The sequence below is a fragment of the Temnothorax americanus genome, unplaced genomic scaffold (genome assembly GCF_048541705.1).
Source record: "Temnothorax americanus isolate GAGA-0224 unplaced genomic scaffold, ASM4854170v1 Scaffold29, whole genome shotgun sequence".
Classification (NCBI taxonomy): Eukaryota; Metazoa; Arthropoda; class Insecta; order Hymenoptera; family Formicidae; genus Temnothorax; species Temnothorax americanus.
Genome location: NW_027509432.1, coordinates 1230895 through 1250792, shown reverse-complemented (window position 1 = coordinate 1250792; position 19898 = coordinate 1230895). Strand labels below are relative to the sequence as shown.

Here is a 19898-nt window from a genome sequence, read left to right as displayed (position 1 = left end):
GGGTCCTAACTAAATTAATAATACTAATTATTTACTAAAATAATTGCAAGCTTTCAGGAAATTGATGATTATAAATTTATGCTACAAATTTGAAACAGTCAAAATCTGAAAAGCATCGCCTATAGAGATTACTGAGTCTCTTGCCATAAGCATTAGTTAAAGTTAATTGAGACTTAAGTGATTCTCCGGGAATCAATTAAACCACCGTTAACGTTAACCAACGCCAGTGAGAATAGTGTCTTTATCGGTAAATCCGTCGCTGTTTGCTGATGAATAGCCGTGAATGTTTCAGTTTGCAATTTCGAGGAGAATCATCGCGTGCGGAGGAGCTTGCAAGTAATCGAGAATCGAGACGCAGTGCGTTCGTGCGTGGGATCGTCGGATAATACGCGGCTATTTCACGCCGATGCTATCGCAACATTTTTACGACGCGATACAGTAACGCGTTACGGTATCACGCTCGCACTACCGATAATTATCGTTAACGTTATTTTGCGTAATGCTCACACTCGCGATGCGCACTTTTTGAAAGAGAGAAAAAGAAAGAGATAGAGAGAAGGAGGAGGGGGAGAGAGAGAGAGAGAGAGAAAGAAAGTTTTACATACGTAAAACTTTAATCTGTATACGCATCAATACGAATTTATTATTTGCAGACGTTTGATCTTTTCACACTTAACGAGAAAACGTTTTAAAATTTCTTATTTAATTCTTACAATTAGTTCTAAATTATTTTATAAAATATAGGTATCTCACGATTTTATCAGAATTGCATCTCTATCAAAATTTATCACATATCTACAACTTACAAATTTTCTTGGTGCTATTTAAAAAATCTATTAAACTATCCTGTCATTTCTCATAAAATTTTTGCTATCAAAGCGGACACACTGAGTTTTAATACACGAAATGCATATGGAAGGTTGATAAACCATTTGATATCGACAAATAATCGGTATTGCTGGTGTCGCGTCCAGCGATGGACCAATTTCCGAAATCCGACGCTTTTCGACACGTTTTATTCGCAGTGTAAGCTTGGCTTTTAACCCGTACGTATGTATACAAGATCATTGACGCGGTACACTTTTATCGTTAAGTATGGTCGACGATGAGTGGTTTACACGCGTTGAATCTCGTTGTGTTTTTTTTTCCATTCCTCCGTTTCGCACGTATATCCTGTGTCGGAATTGAAACGACCGAAACGAACTGTAACCGGAATAACTCCGCGCAACTCGTTGCATGTTGAAACGAGTTCTTCAGACTTCGAGACGCTAATACGTAATGAGATCGACATGTGAATAATTACTATAATTAATTATAGACGTAATTACTGTATAGTTGTATATAAACAGTTTTCTTAAGTATCTTAGATGTGAGCAATTTTATACAAAGATTAATCACATTTTTATCTATTAATATTCGATGCTCATATATAACTATATGATGTATCTTCTAGTACCTAATTATAACTTCTTTAAACTATAAGATGATTGTACTGTTAGGATCAAACAAATCTCTATCGTAATCAACGTAAAGCCATCAAGAAAAATAATCAAATTTATTAAAAAGACGCATAAAAACTGAATGTACTTGAAGCGGAACACTTTATGTAGACAAAGCAATGAAAACGCAATTAATTAACAAAATCCTTGGATTTAAATAAAAAATTTGCAACTTGAAAAACCGAATTCCAAAACAGAAGGCAAAATTTATTATACGTAAGAGCAAAATTAATTAAGCATAGCTCATTTCTGATAATTCGTTAAATGTTAAATCGTCTGATGCTTGCTACTGTTTGTTCGTTTTTATATTGATCGCATAGCGATGATCGAGATGTTATCGGAACAGAATAAGTTGACCAATCTCGATACTTGCTGTCGAAGATCGACGATCGACGCTCACTCATATTCGGTGAGTGACCCGCAATCGCTTGTCTCGAATCAACAACCAGTAATACCAAACATTTATGTGCCCACTGTCCGGCCTGAAAATATCGTGCCCGAAGTGCACACAAGGACTCTGACCCTCCTCAACGACGATGTTCGATATCTGCGTCACGCTTTTACGTTAAATTTTTATTAACTGTCACGCGCTCACAATTGCATAAGAATGATTCTTCACAATGACGCACGTGTATAAATCATAGATTTCGTTTTAGTAAAAATTAAAAATTGAGGCGAATTTATATTATATACAAATAATTTAAAAATTCGATTCAGTTAAATTTAATTTAATTTCAGTTTTATAAAAAGTTTCTAAATAAGGTTTTATTATAAAAAAAATAATTAAGTATTAAAAATGAAAAAGCAATGGCCAATAATCCTCCCAATTTTGTTAAAGAAATTTCAGTTTAAAATTTGCGAAGAGAAATTTAAATATGGTCCATGGAATCTCCTATAACGAGTCTAAAATTTACTTTTGTGAGAGAAAAATAGACGAGAGTATAACATATATGTAATATGATACACGAATGTCGCTAAATTTAAGATACTAGTTTCATGCGGAGAAACGATGGCCTTCGGCGTTCAGTTTCACTCGGTATATATTATATAGATTACCTGATTGCAAAAGTATTTCGTAAAAAGCATTGTGTAAGTAAATTTTTCTCAATATATACTTTATTTCGATCTTCACAAAAGTTTTCCGTCAAAATTATAACGTAACTATAATTAATGTAGGTCAAACATTTCCATTATAAAACTATAATCGAATTACGTTAAAATGTTATATGCAATATGAAAAACATTTTAAACATTTCATAAGAGCAATGATACTTTTTTTGTATGTGTGAAAGAGGCAAAAATAGCGCTCGCAACGTTTTTCCAGGACTCTCTTTGGCACGTTGGAAATTTCGAAAATCACGAACAAACGGGAAATTACGAAAAAAAATTCGCCGAACAAATTCCTATCAATTGTATTAATTTGCCAATTTTTCCAGTGAGAGAACGCAATAAAGTTTCGCTGTGTTGCGAGTTGCGATGCGTCGGATACATCGCGTGTGCATCGCGAAGAGTTAATCGAGTACACCGCGGCTAAAAGACGGCGCAGCTGCTATTTCGACCTCGACGTACGATCCCGATCCCGATCCCGATCGGTACGATTATTATACAGCCAGCAAGAAGGCAGTCGACCTCGATGTCCCCCAGATGTCCCGCGTCCGTTCGCCGCATGGAAAACTTATAATTTGGCAATGTCCACGCGATGACGGTGACAAAAGAAGTGTGCGGCGCGTCTCGAACGCATACGGCGAAACGGAAGGAAGAGACGAACGTGGAGGTATATCACTTCGCGGGGGCTGATAACCGTGAACGTCTCGTGCGCGCACATACGTGCACGGTGCACAGGCACAGACACAAGCGCGCACACGTATACGTGCGCCTATGCTGAATTATGCAGCCTGCATATTTTCCGGTCTGTTTGGTGGGTCTCAAAGCCTAACCGGTAACCCGGCAGTCTGCGCACACGCACACGCGCGTACACACACACGCACACACACGCCGAATGACACGTCTGCAGAAGCCACGCAAAACGCGCGAAAATTTTTCAATTTCACAGCAGGCTGCGCTTGCAAGAGAGCCCGCCGTGAAAGAAGAACCTCCCTCAAGCGGGGACGATTCCAAACTGAGAATAGAATAATGATGGGGCCGCAAAGAGATTCGCAGAATTTCTTTGCGACAGGCGGCAATCTCGTTCTCTCGGGCCATTATTAGCTTCATCTGTAATACGCTCAATCTGGATAGAAATGTCTCGCGACATTTTTTTCCCGATATATAATAGGTAATCAAAGAAATATGATTATATTATATTATTATAAATAATTTATAATTTGCCATAGCAAGCAATTTTATTTATTGTGAGAACTCGTAAATGAGAGATAAAAAGTATGGCATTTTAATTATAGATTTCAAAGACAGATCTGTGACATTAATTGCGAAGTATCTATATGGGACTGTATATATGGAGTATTAGGTAACTGATCATTCATTACATTAGATCCTATAGAAACTTTGTTCCTAAATGGAAACTACTAGTCTACGTCGCGCTTCGTAGGAGACTTTGTCGTTTATTATAAATTATAATTCAATTTGCCGCGAATGGTCATGATATGACAGCGACGAGATGTCGTCGGCGTATTATTGTAACGCACGTAATTCGCCGATTGATCGATCGACGATGATTTAATGAACGCTGGCAAACCGGCATCGTTGTGCCGAATCGAACGATGCGTAATTTCCGCATGGCCGGTTTATAAATCCTGATTAATTATTTGTCACTGAACGTAGTACATGAGTACTTTGAAAATTCAATAATTCGGCGGCGCGGTTTATATAGCCCATTATTCCCTGCGAAATTAATATCTACCGCTCGGGCCGATTATTTCGACATTGAAAGCACTGTTGTTTTGATTAATCTAAACCGTAGCCGAAAAAAGCATCTATCAACATCGGAAACCGATCCACGACCGAGAGAGTAAGCACAATGTGCGTCGCGCGATGCGAATTTTATCGCAACTCGGTCCCCGACAATGCACAAATCCTACTTCGTCTCTCTCTCTTCTGCCCATTGTCATTCAAAGAACCACTATCAAAAGTCTGGATGGTCTATGAGAGACCACTAAGCCAACGAGCCCGAACGAATAGAAACGCATGACTTGCATTTCTGTGACGGATTGCGTGGAACTTTTTTACGTCTCTCGTAATTTTATAGAAAACCTGTCAAATTACGGGATGCCGTTACTCCGCGTACACGTATACACGCACGCACATAATTGTGCAATGAATCTACGTAATAACCGACAACAGCATTCGTATATTTTCTATCACGCCATCGATTTGTTTTCGCATCTCCGCCAATCGCCTATATACGTATAGCGCGTTATGCCTATTTGTTCGCCATTATCGATCATTTGCCAAATGCTTGGAACTTTAACCCTCTTACGAAAGACACGTGAAATTCCATGAATATCTATGTTTTTAGTAGACGAGAGAGATCATTTTATATATTTAGTTTTAAGGTTGTCTCTTATACACTGCAAATCCAAGTGTGCTATTTTTACACGCATAAATGTCTAAAATTGACACACTTGACTGAAGCTCTTTTTACATGTTTTTTCATAAGTTACATTACGTCATTTAACACGTTTAATTACATAATCATATTAAATTAAAAGTTAATACGTTCATTGCAGTTATGTTAAATAACGTGATTTACAACGGCAAGAAATGTGTAAAAAGAGCTTCAATTAAAATAACAAACACTTGATGGATGTGCAGTGTGGACAGATTTATTAATAATAGGAGAAGTATAATAATAGGAAATATAATCATCAAGAGAATTATGATACGATTATTAATCCAATCTTTGTCAAAAATTCTCTCGAGATTAAACGCCTGTGAAACGCCTGTGATTTGAAGTTCATTTCTTTACTTAATTAATAAAATAGCATCCGTACTAAATCATAATGATAAATGCTTATTTAATTTATCTGTAAAAAAGCCATGTCGGCAACAATTAGATTTCCAACGAAATTATTGGTCACTCGCATAACGTTGCTCAAGATCTTTGCAACGAGGATTTCACAGTTTATCATGAGAAATCATTTATTGCATTGCATAACTCATAAAGCGCGGGCAACTGTTCACGGTCAACTATATGATCGCGAAATCGCGTATGTGTTTGTCGCTCGTTTAAGGGTTTTACAAAATCCGGATTTTATTACGACGGGCATTAAATAATTAATATTTTCTGTTTCGCGTTACGCGGAGGATTCAAACATCAATTTACGATCCACCTCATTACTTGGCACGATCACCTGGCATTATGTGACTTCCAACGCACCGCGAGATCCTCACCTTTCATCTACCAATAATAATCGGCCTCGGTCTTTTTCGAAAGACAATCTACAAGTTTTCATGCGGACTTTTTACTTTTTACCCCGAAGCACTCTGTTTTTTCCTCAACATTATTACACTGATATCACGGCGAGCAATTTGAAAAATTGCGAAACGTCCAAATTAATTTGAGTACAAATAACTGATCTTTTCTCAAAAGAGCGATAGTTCTAAATAAAGAATATTAAATTTTTGAGCGGGCAATTTTTAATCTAGCTTGTGCGAGATTTGTATTGTATTACGGTTATAATTCTAGAATATTTAAATCTTTTTATTAAGAAGAAGTCAAATGATAGAACTTATTTACGACTTTATCATACATTATATTTGTAAAATAAATTAGTGAAAAATTATTTTATAATAAGAAATAGAAATTTGTAACATGCAAGATACAAGTCTAACGGTAATATTTAATTTGTTGTGCGACAAATTTTTTAAACGTATTGATTGGCTACAAGATAGAAGATTTCTAGAAATTCGAGAACTTCTCTATTTTGTAGCCAATTAACATGCTTAAAAAATTTGCCGTACAGCATATGAAATATCAACTTAACAGTACATAATTGTCTCTTTGTCGTTGGAAATCAGTGCGATTGTATTGCGAACGTTACAATTACTATACATGTAATACGATTAATTCGTTTTTTAGCTGTACTAAAAGTTTCATCTGTTTACATATAAATTTATATTAGCTAGTTATTATAGCACAAATATAATTTTAATATTTTTGTAGAAAATTGTAGAGTTTATATTTCATATATATAAACCTATACATTAATATAGAAATTTTATATACAATATTATATTTTAATTATTATAAAAATATTTACTGGGTGAAATATTAACTAATAATAATTTCCTAATAATAACATTTGATTACATAACTGTAACAAAACGCAAAAATAAGTACAGCTAAAAAACAGATTAATTGGAAAATTGATTGAAACTCGCCATTTCGCGACGTCCCTCGAAGTCCATCGATGCATCTTCCGCTGCAATTATATGTATTTGCAATATTATTCGGAAATGATGCAGGAGTCTTTCTGCGTCGTCCCATATCGATTGCACTTCATTTCGTTTCACTTAATACGCGAAATTCGCGACACACGAAAATTCACAAAATTGCAATTTTAACAAATTTAATAATTCACAAATTTAATTAATAACTCTAACAAGTATTTAACGTAAAACAAAATTTACAAATTTGGTTAAGGAGTTCTATATGTCCATACTTCACTTTACATCACTTCATTTCATGTACAATGCACTCGCGACGAAAAATCTACGATTTCATTTGCAAATTTATTCAAGAAATATTCATGACAAGACACAAAATTTACAAAAATTTTTTAACGATAATATATCACAAAATATTTACGAATTAAGTTTGAATTACGATTAATCACGATCTCGCGCGGCAATATTAACATATGCGACGCGCACTTTGTTACAGCGAAACGAAACTTACGAATCCGTTTAATATAAAAACGTTGTTTTGCAATATTTTTGCGAAGATTATTTCGCTTCGCAATGCCTCTGCAATATTCCTGTGAAGATCGCTCCGCTTCGCAATGTGTCGCAAAGCACAATCTCTTTACGAATATTATTTAACAGAAATTGATTGAAACGTGTATAAAAAATACAAATTTAAACATTTTAAAAATTTCTAATAATATCGTTAAATGAGATTTCTATTCCTATTAGAAGCGAAATACTCGCAAAGTAAATAAAAAATAGAACATTTTTTAAAGGCCGAATTGCAAAATATAATGCGGCCAGAATAATTATAATTTCATAAAGTTTTCTATCTTCCGCGAACTTAACTCAGTTTGTTTTTACGTGGTACGAATATTAGTATATAAGTGACTAAAAATTGTAGAAAACGAACAAAAAAATAGAAAACAAAAAATCGCCGTATCAAAGAGCGTAAAATAATCGCGATCCATATGACAGTTTTGAAATTATATGTTCAAGCGTCGATTTCAACGCTAATTACAAAAAACATCTCTGCTGAAAATTGAAGCGCCGATAGCAGATATAAAATTAAATCACGATTGTATATTTTGTATTGTAAAATTATAATTTACAATTTATAAATCAGGTCGGAAATACATGTTATAACAAAGTATTCCTATTTTAAGCGATTTATTTTGGTGAATATTTTTTTTAAAGCGAGAAAAATATGACTTATATTTCTTTTCCGCTCGGCGCTTCGTATGCAAACAATCATACCGGCATGCAAAAATCTACCCGCGAAATGAATCGCACTGATTTCAGATCTCTAAAAAAAACCATTGCCCGTACCCTAAATTCTACTCACCGATGCTCCGTCTATCCAGAACCAGCTGCATCTCGAATCCGGATCTGCGATAAAAATATAACATCGCCAATTAGATTTAAATTGAACGAACTTAAATTGTCTTTTATACAAAAATCAAAATTTCATGTTTTTAAAAGTTTAAAAATGATCGGAATAAGCTGATTAAGAATGATATATAAATGAATATGTGATCTTAAATTAACGTGAAAATTATGAAATATATATTTTGTGAATTATATTAACACATTTATGAGTAAAAAGAGTTACCCTTTCCGAAAATCTAGTCGGCGTTGGGAAGAGATATCTAAAAAGAAAGATATAAAAGTTGAAAGTGGAGTAAAAAAAATTAATGACCCTTGCATTTTTTTACCGATATTCAGCTAATAAATGACTTCGTCTACCTTTTTAAATAGATCACTCAAATAATGATTATTTGGATTTATTCTACTCAAAAAGGTAGACGAGATTATTTATTTGCCAGTAAAAATGCAAGTCATTAATTTTTTCAACTTTTATATCTTTCTTTTCGGATATCTCATCTCATTACCGACTAGATTTTCGAAAAAAGCAATTCTATTTACCTCTAAATATCTATTGCAGTCTAAAAATTTTGATTAAAATCCAAGTTACAAGGATTTGGAATAAAAAAGCGCGTAAGGACTTACTCAGGACTCAACGGATTAATAAATAGACGGGAATAGATAATCAGTTTTACACAAGAAAAACATAATTTATAAGTATAAATATATTTACTTACCCCACGATTGCTTCGTCGTTGCCCGACGCCACCCAGGCCTCGTCCTCCTCTCAGCTCTTTCGCCGCTGGCGCTGCCTCGCTGGCGCTTGCCTGACACTCACTCGCGATAAAGACGATTGATCACGATCGCGCGATACTTTACACGGCACTCCCGATATTACTTGTACGCGACGCGCACTTTAGTATGGCGAACAAACAGCGCGAGAAACGTTACGATCCGCTCGAGACTCGCGACGCATCGAATTGGCGCAACGGCCGCAACGCTGCAACGGTTAGGAAGAAAATCCGAAAATTGCGCGGCCAACTTCAGGCGATATAGCCGCCGCGCCCCGCGCCGCGCCGGCCGCAACGACGAACGACGCTACTGCCCTTTTAGCTGCACAGGCTGCACTTTATACGCACTTCCGCACTTCCGACTGATATATATGTTTATTCCGGATCTTCCTATAACAAGCGTTTTAAAGAAATTATTACATTCGTGAACGCGCTACTACACGAACACGCAAATAATATGCTGATTAAGACTAAAAATGCACATGTTTAAAGCGCAATATACCCGAATATGATCCTCGCTTTGCCGACTGCTCGAGTAACCTATTTCGATCGAATAAGCGTCACGTCGTACGTGTTTTAAGAAATCGCCAATGTATGAGCGCCAAGTTGATACTGCGCGATTGATGAATGTGGCAATGCGAGGCTAATGAATAAAACTGTATATCTACCAATTAACCGCGTCGCGACACCGCGCCCCGGTCAACTCAGACGCGGCCGATCCGTCGACGACGCGTTTCATAAATCAATAAATCATCGAGAAGCGTCGAGAACTACATACGAGAATTAGATTGGCAACTCGATACCGCGATACTGCGACGCGGTTGTCCGCGAAAATCTGTGATCAAAATTCATATTGTCCACACGTGATGCATCTCCGATACCCAAAACCTGGGAAATAGCGTGTTATTAATAAATAATTAATTAATTAATTACGGTCGATATATATCACGGCTCTCTTTACCTGAATCTTCCGACGAATTCGCGTATTACTCCGGCTCTCAATTCGAAAGCGACGGGCGCCGCGAATGTAATTACATTGAAGTTGATGATTACGTTCGAATTAATAAAGAATTCGAAGAACGACGCGAGATTCGATTTTAAGTATTGTTAAAGAAGAAATTATCTACCCGTGACGACAAAACAATTCCCATTCCCTCAATTCCCTGTCGCTTTAACGCTCGCTTTAAACGAACGGACTCGCGCGAATCATCCGCCTCAATAAGTAGTCGCGGCGTCGAGATGCTTACGAGTTAGTCGCGGGAGTTGACTATTCACGAGGGGACTGACAATCGCTAATTGTTCACGGGGACGATCGCGTTTCGATAAAGTAACGCAAAAACACGCGGAGCGACTCGCGCTGCCTGCTTACAGCTCGAGCGGGCGAATGATATCGCGGCGACCTTGCGTAAACACACCGGCGCCGGCGCGCCGTACGTTACAATATACAAATACCAATACAAAACAGCGCCCCAGCCGAACCGACCAAAGCATTTAATTTTGAAAAATAGATTGTAAATGATTATGAACGCTGAATTTTAGATTAATTAATCGTCCGCATCTACACTCGAACAGTCATATCTCGCTTGAGATTAATAGATAATTAGTAATATATTAAAAAATTAAATACAAAATTGTTAAATAATTTAATGCTTCTGTTAAGTAATAATAGAGAATAATAATAAAGTTACTCTTTCTTGATTTCACGATTGAAGTGGTATCACGTACGGCGTGTTTGACCTCCACGAGACTTGAACCGAACGCGCGCCTTAGCGGCGAAGAGCGTCCTACCCGAATGCCTGACAGGATCAGAATGAAAGGCATTACGAGCTGCGTGTATCTTTCACACACACCGGATTTTCTTTTCTCCTCCCGCACGGAACGCGGCACGAAAAGAGTATACGAATATGATTTATGCATCAGTACGATTACAATCGATGTACATATATTTAATATGAATTTATTAGAGATATACACTCATTAAATATGAAAATTACTTATGGAAAATATGGATTTGTTGTAAACACATATAATAAATTTAATTTATTTATTTAGAAAATTTATTATTATATATTGAGACTGAATATTTCATCGTAATCTACTTAATTTTTCAAAAAAAGAGAACACATTTCTTGTTATATGTCATAGAATTTTTAAGGATTTCCAAATTTTTATTTATATGAAAAAATGTAGGGAATAATTGATAAGAAATTATTTCATTCAGTTACAGTTACAGTTAATGCATTGTGTTTCGTATGATACAGGATATATTATTATCCTATATTACATTTATTATCTCATTCTATAGGTATATTTTTTATTTTATTATATTATCTTGCTCTCTTGACTAAAATTAATTTATTAAATACACAATTTAATATTAATTCATTACAAAAAATATAAATACTATTGTATATTACATATTAATATGTTCTCTCCCTCCCTCCCTCCCTCTCTCTCTCTCTCTCTCTCTTTCTCACTGAATTAATTTATTTATATAATTCATCATTTTTTTTTTTCTAAATAAATAAATTAAAATACGAATGTTTGATATCAATTATCTAATCTATAAACAAATTTTAATAATAAACTTTAATTAATTAGCGATTGACAAATCAGCGTTTTTCGTAAATAAAAAAATTATTTGGAAACTACGAATTATTATGAAAATTAAATGCAAATTGATAAATAATCAAAATTTTGAATGTAATAGTTTGATATTTGCATGCAAATTAAAAATAGATTAAGACAAATAAATTATGATTATTCGTTAAATAATGATTGATTATAAAGAACAGTCAAAATCCGTGAAGAAGTTTAGTTACGTCGCGTCAGTGCGTAATTAATAGCGATTATAAAGAAATTACAAGCTCGATTGATACGAATGTCACTATTATTTTAGACAAGCCTACAATCGTTGTAATAATTAGACCTAAGCGCATGACCATAGGAAACAAATATCAAAACGTGCAACAGGTAGCTTCAGCAAATAACGTTCATCACTTTTGATGGAAGAGAGAATGTAAAAAAACAAACGAATAAATTACTCTGGCGCCAGCGAATCTTCAAAAAACTGCTTTATACCGTGTCAAAATAATTATGCACAAATACCGGCATATGGGAAAACATCACTTTCGTTTTAATCACATTTTACCATTATACCATTATTCCTTTTAACAGCTCATTTAATTATGGCTGTATAAAAGTGCAAATTCAAAAAGTGGCATTAACGTCTGCTTTTACCTTGTCCTAATTTCCTTCTCCTTCCGTCTCTTCTTAGCGAGCATCGATTAGAGTTTTATTTCCTCGAGACCTGTCGCGACAGTTTCTCGTCACTGGCCTCGACACTCCGTTTCGCCGACTTTTGCACATTTTTAGAAATTCAGGTTGCGTTAAATTGTCGGGCACGAATTGTGCTGGCCGCGTGTTGCGCTCTGATTCGATGGCGGTCACGTCTACGCTGCACGCGAACCTCGATCGCACAGCACGCATACGTCGACTGAAGATGGCAAACCTAAAAGAAGGATTCGGCGTCAATATAGAATTCATTTCATACATGAATGAGAGATATTCATTGTATTCGGAAAAAATGCTTGTGTCTTATTTGTGTAAATGGTTCATACTTGTAAGTATCAAGAAGCTTAAGAAAAAGGATTTTTTATGTTCTCTGGGAAAATAGTTCTGTCAATGCCGAGGCCAGTAAATATGTAAAATGATGTATATGTATGTTGAAACTTCGTTAAAGCAAGAATATTCTAACAATCACAAGGTATTATGGTGAAAAATGATCATTGGCCTCGTGCATAAGTAATTTGCAATCATAATCCGAATAATCGTAGCGCAAATCGAGCCACTTGTAGTTATCCTGATAACAAATGCCCGCGAGATTCCTAGAAGTACGTAAGCAACGAGAAAACGAAAAGTGCGACCTAAAATGATGCAAAATAGCGCTATTATCAGAAAGATAATTCTTCTATATATCACTTAAATTCTTCGAAATGTGAAAGAAATGCTGCTCGAAAAAAGAGAAATCTAATCACTTCTCGTGAGGCCACTCTGTGATTATCATCGTGACAAATTACAGAAACAGCGTGACACACATGGCTGCACCATGATTTAACGCGATATACAAATTATCCAACTTTGTAGTCGCCGTTGTAATTCGAGGGGTATGAAGTTATTGAAGTTACGATTGCGGGTCTGGCGTATACGGTACTTGATTACTAGGGCGATTACAAAGTTGTTCCCTCTCGAATGCCCCTTTCGTTTTTTTTCTCTACAGTAGTAGCACAAGGTCGCCAGAAATTCGATAGCGTGTGGCAATTGTTTGAGAATTGACCACCGTACGGGAGCGAAAACAAACTCTGGAATTCGATTGAACATATAGAATAACCAACAATAGAGGATTATACATTTAAAATAAATAGCGATGAAATAGCGCAATAAGTAATAAACATGATAAAATATGCAGATGATATCTCTATCAGCTTTGAAATATATATAATTGTATTCAACGTAAATTTGGGAGGTAGATCGATCGTCCAATGTTCATAAATTACAGTCCATTCATCAAGCGAAAATAATAAATTATGATGTTAACAACATCGGGACGTCAACAAAATAATAGAAAACACATTATTCAGTCGAGAGAATGGGCTGTGACCGATGATTCTCTACTGAGTGAGGGAATAATATGTAATTATTATTGCCGCAATTATACGCAACCAACCACATAATCTCTCCAAACATTGTAAATATTCTCTGCGACAAGCTGCGCAAAAATATTATTTTAGCCCCTCTGTTTATAACGTTTATAACGTTTTATCTGTCTTTTGCCCTCGTCAACAAACCCTCATAATTAGTCCAATTTCGCGGAGGGTATATATGGTATATAATGGCTTTTTAAAATGAAATACCTACTACGTTTTCTGCAAATTTTCTACCGCTCTTTCTTTTCCCTCTCAATGCCAGTGACGTTAATTGCTAGCACTACCCACTCCAGGAAACCTAAATCTTTAAACGGTTTCATCAGTAGCGAATATCAATCAACATTACCAATTCTCTCTCAACTGAAGGAAAAATATCAAGAACATTTTCCAATTTCCGCGGACGTATTTCGATAATTATGGAATCGTTCAGTTAGACGGTAAAATTTATAATTAAAAGATCGCGCAATTAAACAGCAATTATTTTAAAAGAGCTCTACCTACGAAAAATTTCTATTCATATAATTTTATTTTAGTAAATAACTGATGTACATAGTTATATTATCTTCACTTTCTCCTTTTTTTCGACTATACGACATCTCACCATGTAAATTTAATTTTTCCTCGCGTATTTTTACTCTGTAGATTTTTAATTCTGGCCGACACAATAATTATGATTAGTAATTCAATGTTTCGAGTTGTGTTAAAGAAACGACATGTACAAGATAATTCTCCCGCAATATACTCGATGGAGAAAGACATTATTATGGAACTCATAGAACGCCTTCGTATATTATCTAACATACACCAAAAGAGAGAGATATGTTTCTTCCATAAAATAATTAACATGGAAACGAGCAGCAAGAAACTTCGCGTCGCGATACTGAAGAAAACATGAAAATAAACAGCAGTCCATTATCGTTCCCTTATTTCTTCCTCGCCGAGTAATTCCGCGAGCCATCAGATCGCCAAGAATTCATCGAACCACGGTTTCCATCGCGTAATAAATTTTTCCTCGCAGAAAAGTTATCGCAGAGGTCTTCCTTCGCCCCCCCTCAATCATGTTTTGCAATAATTACAAGGCAATTAGACACTATACAACATAACAATGAATATTTTATTGCAAAGACTTATTACCAGAGGGGCTATTATTTTTGCGGCTTGGCAGCTAACATTGGCATATCCCACAATAGACTTCCTTTTTTTCCGTTCGACGGAGAATGTCATTTCGATGTCGTTTCGCGTTATATAGGAGCGCGTTTATATTAAATCGATAGTTCCTTAGAGGTGCGGTGACGAAAATTGCGGATACGTTGGCTGCTGCAGCCCACGAAAAGCGGACGTCTGAGGCGTCAGAATTTAATTACGGAAATGGAAGCGGCTTATAACTGTCGTAGCACCATCGCTACCACCATCATCACCACCGACACCGGAGTTTTCCGCAAAGCACGGTTCCGGTCGCGCGTCTGCAAAATGTGAAAGCAAACGAGTTCGCTTATGTATTCAGTGGAAGACACTGAGAGAGGAGATGTGATACGACAATGGTCACGTCGATCAACCTCCGAATGCAGATTATACGCTATTTCTGAGGATCTTGTGGCTCTCGACAGTCGGATAGAAATGTGAGCTGGATATAGATAGAAATAAAATTATTGGTACATTAAGTAGCGTGATATCCAACTTCATTATGCACATTTCTTTTTTCACTCAATATTCATTTTTAATATATACCAATCACAAAATGTTTAATAAACTGCGTAAACTATACAACTGTGTTATATGTAGATAAAAAATTAAGAGAGAAATATATAACTTTTACGGAATAAATGATCTGAAAAAGCTCGAAAGACGATAATTAATCTTCACGTTTATTTATTCGTTTTGCCAAGCCATCTTTCTTCCGATTCTACGAATTTGCAGCAGCCAGTCTACGTTATACATAAATTACGAAGCACGGTATAATAAATTATGCAACGTGCTGAAAGAAACTCATCAGAAAGACCGTTAACTGAGAAATGAAACGCTGAATAAGTAACGACTGGCTAAGCGACGCGGCATTATTAATAGCAACATATTCTTTTTAATTAACAATTAAAACGACTTTTCGGTCAATGTTCTGACCATTAACAATGACTCAGGAACCAACGGCAATGTATTACATTCTATATCGAACGAATGTCATACGCTTATTGGTACGTAAAATAGCGAGGCAATGTATACTTTTATCTAGTTTGTAATTAGCGATTGACTAGTCGGTCGATCTTTTATCCTTTTATCTTTTATCCTTTTATCCTTTAGGTTCTTGTTCTGATCTTAAAAATTGTTCTGAGTTGTTCTACGCGGTTAGAAATATGTTCTAAATCGACAGTTTTGTAAGTCATTTTGTTTACGAATAAATACTCTTATTTCTCAAATTTTTCTTTTTTTAATCTCTTACAGTTTTTGTGTGTGTGTGACCAAATATTCTGGAACAATGTTTAGAACAACTAGAACAACCTGGAACAACCTTGAAAAGAAAACAACCGAACAACCAAACAACCGAACATCGTTCGGTTGTTCGGATGTTCGGTTGTTCGGATGTAAATAAATGGGGTAAGAGAGAAGAGAAATGTGTGGGTGAAGAAAGATAAGGAGAAAGCGCGAGAGAGAACGTGCGCGATGGATGTCGTCATGCCTAACGATTTCAAATTGTTCGGACGAGATTTAATATTCGCCACTTAGTCGATACTTGTCTCAATTGACATCGACCGATCGATCACTGTTAACTGCAAGCTGCAGCAAAATTAGCCGCGACAAGTAATGTCTGCTAAGCATCCAATTACGATCATCCAATTAAGATATAAAATCATGTAGCTTTTAATAACAAATTAACGAATAACTATAACAATGCATAGTTATAATTTATAAACTGATTTAATTTTTTTATATTTCATAATTAAAACTATTTCTCAATCACATAGAATCGTGTATATATTATATAACAAGACAACTTACATACATACATATATATATATATATATATATATATATATATATATATATATGTCCTAATTTTCAACAAGACAACTTTTATATATATATATATATATATATATATATATATAAAAGTTGTCTTGTTGAAAATTAGCACTTTTTTAGGCACGACTTTTGTTGTTTGCCTTGAACGGTCGATGCGTCGACTGGGGAATGAAAACGAATTCGGAATTTTTCGACGAATTACATATCGAGCTTTCCCCCTCCGAGTTGCGCTCACACACAATCGGTATCAATGCCACCCGTTCTCGCTAAAAAACTCGCATTCAGAGAATATATAGAGCTACGAAAACCAATGCGTGTACGCACCCGAGTACATCCAAGTTCTCTCTTTCTCTCTCGTTCTTTCCTTCCTCCTCCTCCTCCTCCGCCTCTCAACCACCCCCAAACCACCCCCTTTCCTCTTAGAGCGGGGTAGCGAACAATCAAATAAAAGCCCGTGTTTTCCCCGATATTGAACCCTAAGCTAAGCCTAACCTGCCCCAACCTCCGCCTACCGCAACGTGCCTTGGTGTAGAGCAGAAAGGGAAAGGTAAGGGGATAGGAGGGAAACGGAGGGGTGCAGGCGCAGGGATGGGCACGCGCGGGGGGAGGACACCAGGTAGGGGGAAGCCACCCTAACTGCGGTCGTTAACCCCACGCACACTCCCAGTCCGGCCCGAACCCACCCCTCAGGGCCGACGACACTGGTGCCGTCTCACGGAAAAGTATTGCACTCGCATCGCAACCCCCTTTCAGAACTACCCTCTCTCTATCCCTTTCTCACCATCGGAGTCTTTTCTCCCTCGTCTCTTTCCGCGCTTATATCGTCTCTATCGCTCGTCCGTCCGCGTTTTCCTCTCTTCCTCGCTCTCTTTTTCTTTTCCTCGTCACCTTACCGCCGCACGTACGCTCGCTCTCTTTTTCTCCCTCTCTCTTTCTCTTTTTCTCTTTCTATTCATCTTTCCAGCGGGACACCCCGGATCTTCCAGGTATTCCACGGTAACAACTAAGCGGGGAAAAAATTTTAGGTACCGCCGAGCGAAGTTCATTTTGTTACTTGTCCCTTATTGCCGCGAGCGATTTGTCAAGCTGTTTGCAATATTTCTCGGAGGCTGTCGGTTAAGAGTGACGAGCATTCTTGAGGAAGCGTAGTTGACCACCGATTCCTGTCTTGAGGAAAATTCCAGACGACCAACGATTAAAAAGACTTAAATGACGTTAAAGAGACTTGAGCATGGAAAATAAAATCTATAAGGCATAAGTATACAAAAGAAAAGAGAGTATATATATATAAACTTACTCTATATAATATCTATTTTTCAAGAAAAAATATACAAAAACATAATCTCTATTCTCTAAATGTTTTCCAAAGTATTCTGATTAATATTAAGATACGATTGCATTTGGTAGAATGAATTACTTGAATCGAATAAACTATCCAGCGGCATACGATGTATTGAACCGTCTCGTTCGAGCGATAATTAAAAACGTTTATTTATTCGTGAATACTTTTGTGTCTCGACGCATGGAGCTACATAATGCGCGTACGTGTAGACAGATTGACGTCATGTAAAAGTATTGTATACGCGTTACAACCCTTTTCAATACCCGCTCCGTCTCTTTCTCTACAACCGTTCCCGTTTCCTTCTTCCATACGTGTCCTGGGTTCCGGCGATATCCCTCTGCAAGTCTGTCATGTTCTGACAATTTGTGTACATGAATAGTCAAGAGCACAAAAATTTACCGTCTGGCCGAAATTGAAATAAACAAAAAATGTTTTGTCAATTAAGGTACGTATATAAAGAATTAATTATTTAATAACTAATAATTATTATTTCAAATAACTGACTGTAAATAATCGCGTCGGAAACATTAACAATTACAAGTAGTGTACCTATATAACAACCTGGACCTGGGACTTTATCGTTAATTGTATTCGAAACGCTACACGTGTCACTTTCCTGCTGCAAAAAATATGAGAGACTGAGAGTATCGCAAAGTTCAGATTTCACACGCATTAAGCCGCCCATCTTTGCGAAAAATCACACAAAACGGATCGCAATAATGCGTCGGGAAAATTCTGAGGAAAAGTTTTACTGTCGCTCTCTTAGCGCCATGGCCGATTTGTTATCCAGCCGCGCGGATGCGTATGCACGCCTTTACTTCCGGGTTAGGGTCCTATGGGATGTTGCTCAACGACCTGTATCGACACACCTTTTTTTCTCGTCAACATCGAGCGCTAGCAGGGACGTTCTTTTTCTTCGTCGACAATCAAGAACCCATCCACAGTGGGATCTTGACCTGTCATGCGTGCATCATCCGCCCCCCCCCCAAATCGCAAAAATATAAATAAATTTATTATTCTTCTTCTTGCTCGGTTATAAGTATAATAGCAATTTATAAATTAATTAAACTTCACTTTGAAGTATATTTTCGTAACCTCTAAATTGATATACGTAATGCCTATATATATTTCTTCTAAAAAATATTTCTTAATTTTTATTAACTGATTTATGTTATATTATGATATATAAATCCAATAGTACTTAACTGGATAGCTAATTAAATAATTAAATAGTCATAGTAAATTCTTTAAAAAAGCGATACACTTTTTACTATATTACCTTTTAAAAAAATTATTATATCTAAATAATTAATACATCTATCCTACTGAAACACCGTCATACAACACGCGTAGAAAGCGTAATAAAGTTTACTAATTTACGATTTCGTCAATAACGCAGCCCATATAACGGCAGTCATCAGTTGTTCGAAATTTCAACAACTTCCACGCAAATTCGTTGAAATAACACGCGGTAGGTTTACAGCGCGAGCCATCTACGTACTCTAATCACATTTCGCTGTAGTTTCGGGGATCGCCTCGTCGGCCAGCGGGAACGTAATTGTTATTTTGCCATCGCGCAATGTAAATGTCGCCAAAGCGTAGTTTGTTTTACGATAACGCATCGGTATGACGCCGCGCAAAGCAAGTGTAAACGAGGAGGACACTTTTCCATTAATGATCCGTTAACAATGACCATTGTGGTAGCGGCGCTTCATTTGGCTAATACCGAATAGCGAAACTCTTCGCAATTATGGTATATATTTTACACGCTAATGGAATAGCACCATAAGTTTTTTTTTTTACAACGTTCGATATC

At 36.4% G+C, this 19898-nt stretch overlaps 1 protein-coding gene across 1 annotated transcript in view; it reads right to left on the bottom strand.

Moving 5' to 3' along the window:
* LOC143899985 (uncharacterized) overlaps positions 1-19898 on the bottom strand; it is a 172231-nt gene that overhangs the window by 138073 nt on the left and 14260 nt on the right. Inside the window, exons 5-7 of the mRNA XM_077410859.1 lie at positions 12260-12530; positions 8966-9409; positions 8209-8252 (exon numbers count right to left, since the gene is read on the bottom strand). Coding sequence (XP_077266985.1) covers positions 12472-12530 — 59 coding nt within the window. The 3' untranslated portion in view covers positions 8209-8252; positions 8966-9409; positions 12260-12471. The remainder of the gene's footprint in view (positions 1-8208; positions 8253-8965; positions 9410-12259; positions 12531-19898) is intronic.